The sequence below is a fragment of the Myotis brandtii genome, unplaced genomic scaffold (genome assembly GCF_000412655.1).
Source record: "Myotis brandtii unplaced genomic scaffold, ASM41265v1 scaffold84, whole genome shotgun sequence".
Lineage (NCBI taxonomy): Eukaryota > Metazoa > Chordata > Mammalia > Chiroptera > Vespertilionidae > Myotis > Myotis brandtii.
The window spans coordinates 3,938,130-3,944,129 of record NW_005371410.1 but is presented as its reverse complement, the minus strand read 5'-3'; the positions used below and the strand labels follow the sequence as shown (position 1 = coordinate 3,944,129).

The 6,000-nt window shown below is 37.7% G+C and overlaps 1 protein-coding gene across 2 annotated transcripts in view; it reads left to right on the top strand.

Annotated features, from left to right (window-relative positions):
- UGP2 (UDP-glucose pyrophosphorylase 2) overlaps nt 1–6,000 on the top strand; it is a 50,787-nt gene that overhangs the window by 783 nt on the left and 44,004 nt on the right. The window contains exon 1 of one of the 2 annotated variants that reach the window (XM_005884559.2): nt 7–398. The exons of the other annotated variant lie outside the window; for it this stretch is intronic. Within the exon in view, the coding sequence (XP_005884621.1) occupies nt 380–398 (19 nt within the window). The 5' untranslated portion in view covers nt 7–379. Of the gene's footprint in view, nt 1–6; nt 399–6,000 lie in introns of those variants that run through there. 2 annotated transcript variants of the gene reach the window in all.

Genomic DNA, 6,000 nt, shown 5'->3' with positions numbered 1-6,000 from the left:
GGCGGTGAAAGAGCCGCGGTAGATCCGCCTCTTTCATTGATGAAATTTAAGTTCGTGTGATTTTACCTTTCCTGGGAGTCTCCAGTCGGCCCTCATTTGTGTCAGGAGTTACCAGCCGACCCAGTCGCACCAAGTTTCTGCCTTTGGAAGTGGAGGAGGTTTTCCTTTTCTTTTTCTTTTTCTTTCTTTCTTTTTTTTTTTGAGGCAGTTTTAATCGCTTTGAATAAATATTCCCTTAAGTGGCTAAACATAGGAAGAGGAGAAAGAACACGTCGGCTATTAGAGCAGGGGAGGAAATCACTACCTGAGAAGAGTGACTCCTCTGGAAACCAAGAGATAGATTAGTATATAAGCCAGAGTAATTTAATAAATCCCTACAATGTCGAGATTTGTACAAGGTAAGACACGCTGCTTCCTGTCTCCCGGGTTGCTTGAGCAGACTGCGGGTCCCGGCACTCGTGGGGGGCTGGTGGGCAGTTTGGGAGTGGAAATGCTCATCGGAGAGACTATTTGCGAAAACCTTTTCGTTAATTTGACGCTTGAGCTCCTGGGCTGGCGTTTCAGAGACGTCTATAATTTATACCCCTCTGCTCGGCTGGGTTTGGTTCTGACTTCCTGAAATCGGGTTAGTAGCACTCTGCTTCCTCGAGATAGTGGCTGGGAATGATGATAAAATAGGATTCTGGCTGCTGGTTAATGTGTTTTCTTTTCTTGGTCGAAGTTACGGTGACTGTGTGTGCGCGCGCGGACAAAATGGGGAACGGGGAGGGCTGAGGGGAGGCAGGTGGGTCTTGCCAGGACTGGTGGGGGAGGTCGGACTCAGCTCGGACTCCGTTTGTGTACTTGGATGGAGTCTCAGATTCTCTTTATTGCGAAACCTGGAGTAGCTCATAGAAGCTGGAGGTCATTTCAGCAGGAGAAATGACTTTGCTGCATTGCTGTGTTTGTGTTATTTTTTTTTACACCGTCTTTAAAAATCTGCAGAGATTATTAAGGATTCTTTGAAATCTGAAAATTGCCCTCTGAATTCTACATGTGTATTAAAAAGGGGTTAGAGAATTACTCAACTGATTCAAGCGGTAACACTGCGTGTATGTGTGTGTACTTTGTACACTTGGGAATTGGTGCGGTCTTAAACCTCTGTCACCAGTTTATAGCCTGGAATTCGCCTTCTGGTATGCAAGTAAACCCTTTTTTTTTTTGCAGACCCCAAAGTATGAAAGCTTCAGCCATCTTGTTGAGCACACAGCTAGTGAAGTTCACAATCACTTAATGTGACTCTTAATAAATGCAGATGTACTTAAAAGAAATTGTCAGTGATGGCCCCATTTGACCCAGGGAATAAAAATGCCCTAGTAACTTTTACAACACTTTATTAACTCTTCTTTGAGTTTTGTATAAAAAAGTAAGAGAATTTGATGGCCTGCCTGATGGGAACAGGGGAAACATGCCTGCCTTTAGAACTAAGCTCAGAAATGCCACTTATCATTAGACTTTCAAAGTCTTGTTATACCTTTATATGTGGTGAGAGATGCTTCGTATGTGTTTATTGAATAAATGTCCGAGTCAAAAAATAGCAAGGCAGAAGTAACTGTTAGAAATTTGCTTGTTTTGTAACAGCAATAACAAAATTTAATTACCAGAGAACCGGTATTTTGCAAGAATATGCTAGGCAAAAGTGCACAAGTCGATTCTCTTTAAAAACTAGGAATATTAGTTAAACTCCAGCTGTTCCTTGTAGTTGTGCTTTACAAAAGCTTGCAAAGGTGGTGCGCCTTGACTGATTTCACAGCCTTTACTGTTAGTGGCTGTCTTCAGGAAGTTCTAAATCAAGTGGCAATCCAATACTTAAGAGTTTCTGTGAATGTTGTCATTCCTTTTCCCTTGTCATCTACTTTTTATGTTGGAATATTTTTAAATTTGTAGGAAAGTGGTACATTTGTCAAAACTAAGAATTATCATGGGTACCTTACTACTAATTAGACTACTGTTCCATTGCGTTTAGTTGTGATACACTTGTTTTAAGTGGTAGTTTTCCTTTTAAATTGGCAGTTTTGCACAGAGGTGACATACCCCCCAAATTAACATGATTGTGCTCCTGTTTATCATTGTTTAAATTTTGTACTTCAAGTGTAAACCCTTTATGTTTAATTAACTCTGATGCTCTTATAAATGATAAACCTAATTAGCTAATGACTTGGCTGACTTCACAGATCAGTTTTCAAGTGTAAGGAGTGGGATTTTTGTTTTTGAAATTTTTTGTAATATATCAAATTTTTTTATCTTTGTTTAGCACTTATTGATATTTCCACTCATTGATACTTAGGGCACGCCACTCATAGGGGAAAGATTGAACGACTATTAGGCCCCTAACTGTTTGCATATGTTGTCTCACTTAAGCTTTGCAAGTCCTTTGAAGTAGCAGGTTTTTATCATGACCTTTACAGTTGAGGAAGTATCTTGTCAATTCACAGGTAGTAAGCACTGAAATTCATATCTGGGTAGATGAATCTAAAACTCTTGTCCTTTCCAATACCTTTTGCCTCTTTCATTAAAAAACTTATCTAACGGCTTGTTTCTCCAAACTAGACTGTCTGTTCCCTTTGGGCAAAGATAGTATCATATCCCTGGGGGAAATACAGTATCCTGAAGTGGTTGATGCTCTAAAAGAATTTGTCATGGATGATAAATGAGAAACTCAGCACTTTCCATGTACTTTTTCGTAGGTTAGCCTACATTTTTGGTTTTGTGTGTGTGTGTGTGTGTGTTTTTAATAACACCTCTCAAAATTACATAAATGTTGAGAAGGATAAAAGGGTATGGACTTAGGTTTGAACTCTGTTGCTAAGAGGTGACCTTAGACACAACTTTTCTGAACCTCAGTTTGTACTTATATAAACATTGGGTATTACTACCTATTCCACAGGATTATTGAGAAGCTGAAATGAGATGAATTATGTGAATTTACTAGTCACATACTAGATGTCCAGTAATTTTTACTTTTCTTTCTTAAAGTGACAGTGGCCTTTCAGATAGTATTGGCACCGTAAGGATAATCGCATATCCTTAACAGAAATAAATAGAAACAAGGCAGATATGACAAGTCTTTATTTTTCCCTTCCAGGTTTGGTGTCCAGGCCCCCAGCACGTGGGAGTTGATATGTTTAACAACAAAAAAATAAATTGTGGGGTATAGGGGAGAAACTTAACAGAAATGTAAATACATACTTAGTGACAGTTTTTGTTTTAGTCCAGTCAACAAAAAATTTTTGAGTGATTACAAAGTATAGTGTACTGTATTGGGATTTCTTGTGTATTCCTTATGGAGGGAACTTGAAATTCAGACGATGTGTTGTGTACACATGTTTTTGAATTTCCTGGAAATTGGGGCTGCTGTACTTGGCTTGAATCTCTTCCCCCCAAATCAATGTGCTTTTATAGGAAATGTGCTTTTATAGGAAAGCTGGGCATCTCCATTCTCAAATGTTTTAACCGTAAGTTATGAGGTAAAAATGTTCATCTAATAAAACTACTTAATGTCAATAGGAGATTTCTCAGCATCTATACCTTGACCAAACGAAGGTTCAACTTTCTTTGGGCATCTCCCAAGCCTGTGTTCCTCAAGCGTTTAATATTTCTTTTCATAGGAAGACTCTTCTTTACTGATTCTAGGGCATAATACCCTAATTTGGTATATTCTACCCTCAGGTCACCTTCTGCCTACCTGTGATATTATTTCTCAATTTGGTAGTTTTCTCCCCTTGAGGGGTTGTTTCAGGGCCCCCAATTATTCTAAAAATATGTAAGTACTGGCTGAGTGAGAAGGGTCTTCTTATCACTGTTGGAGGTACTAGGGGTAATCAGCAGCTGTGACTTTATGCCAGGCTTGTCACTCCATGCCATTTGGGATTTTGCTTTTTAAAAAGTTCTGATTGCTATAGGGTTATCTCCCCACAAGATTTGATTCTTATAAATGGTGCAGGGACTTTTGTCATCTAGCCAGCTAAGGGCATGTTATGTGCTTATACTATAATATTAGAGGAACTTTTTAAACAAAACTGTTTTTAACAGACCATTATCTATCTAAATTATATACTAGTAAACATGTCTCTTAATGCTCTTAAATTGAGGTACTTCCTTATATTTCAGGGGAAGCCATTTGAATATCTCTGTTAAAAAATATTTGAGGCCTGTCAACTTTCCCATTTGTTGGAATTCTCTCTTTATGGCTATTTTGGTGATGCTTGTTTGGTAGATGGCAGCTTGCCAGGGAGGATCAGCTGAGCTAATTATAACTAGAGTGGTCTCAGATGAATACAGGGATGAGAAACATTCTGGGCCAGGTTGTGGAGGTCAGACCTTGTCCAGGTTCTTCTCAAATCCTAAGACCAAATTTAGCCTGTTGCTGATTATTTAGAGGACTTGGATGCTTTTAGCACAGGGGGTTTGTGGCATGGATTTGAGGCAGGACTAGAGGTGGCAAGGCAATGACCATGGCACACTCCTCATTTTTTAAAGATGTGGTTTAGGATTCATTATATTGCTAAAAAGGGAGGGATTTAATTAAATTCAGAGTCACAATTATAAGTGAAAAGTTAAAAGAAACTCAAAGAGTTGAACTGATGAAAACTTTGTTTTCCAGTATGTAATCTCTTACTACCGTTGTTGTTGGTAACAGGGTCTTTTTCTAGTAGGATGGATGATTTTTATTTGTGAAAGCCAATTGAGGGGAAAAAAAGAAATTGACAAGGAACATTAGAGAAATAAGAAATACTAGCTGGTACACTTCTCAGTAGTGCCATTTTAATATTCTGAAGATAAATTAAAAAATAATTTTAAGAGGAAATACTCTAAGATGTTAAATTTTGGACAGTAGGTGTTTTCTTATAATATGGATTCATACACATTCTCTATGTGTTATTTTTTTCTTCATAGATAATTTTAGTAACTTTAATTAAAATAATAGGATACTTCTTACAGAAAGAGAGACTAAAAAAGCAATCCCATTTACCATCACATCAAAAAAATTAAGATACCTAGGAATAAACTTAACTAAAGAGGTAAAAGACCTCTACTCAGAAAACTACAGGACGTTGAAAAAACAGATAGAGGAAGACATAAACAGATGGAAGAACATACCATGTTAATGGATTGGTAGAATCAACATCATTAAAATGTCCATACTACCCAAAGCAATCTATAAATTCAACGCACTTCCCATTAAAATACCAACGGCATATTTCACAGACCTAGAACGAACGCTCCAAAAATTCATCTGGAATAAAAAAAGACCCCGAATAACCACAGCGATCCTGAGAAAGAAGAACAAAGTACATGGGATCTCAATACCAGATATCAAGCTGTATTACAAAGCCACTGTTCTCAAAACTGCCTGGTACTGGCACAAGAACAGGCATATAGATCAATGGAATAGAATAGAGAACCCAGAAATTGACCCGAACCAATATGCTCAATTAATATTTGACAAAGGAGGAAAGAACATTCAATGGAGCCAAGATAGTCTCTTCAATAAGTGGTGTTGGGAAAATTGGACAGATATATGCAAGAAAATGAAACTAGACCACCAACTTACACCATACACAAAAATAAACTCAAAATGGATAAAGGACTTAAATGTACGACAGGAAACCATAAAAATTCTAGAAGAATCCAAAGGCAACAAAATCTCAGACATATGCCGAAGCAATTTCTTCACTGATACAGCTCCTAGGGCACTTGAAACTAAAGAGAAAATGAACAAATGGGACTACATCAAAATAAAAAGCTTCTGCACAGCAAAAGAAACCATCAACAAAACAACAAGAAAACCCACTGCGTGGGAAAACATATTTGCCAATGTCATATCTGATAAGGGCCTAATCTCCAAAATTTATAGGGAACTCATACAACTTAACAAAAGGAAGATAAACAATCCAATCAAAAAATGGGCAAAGGACCTAAATAGACACCTTTCAAAAGAGGACATTCAGAAAGCCAAGA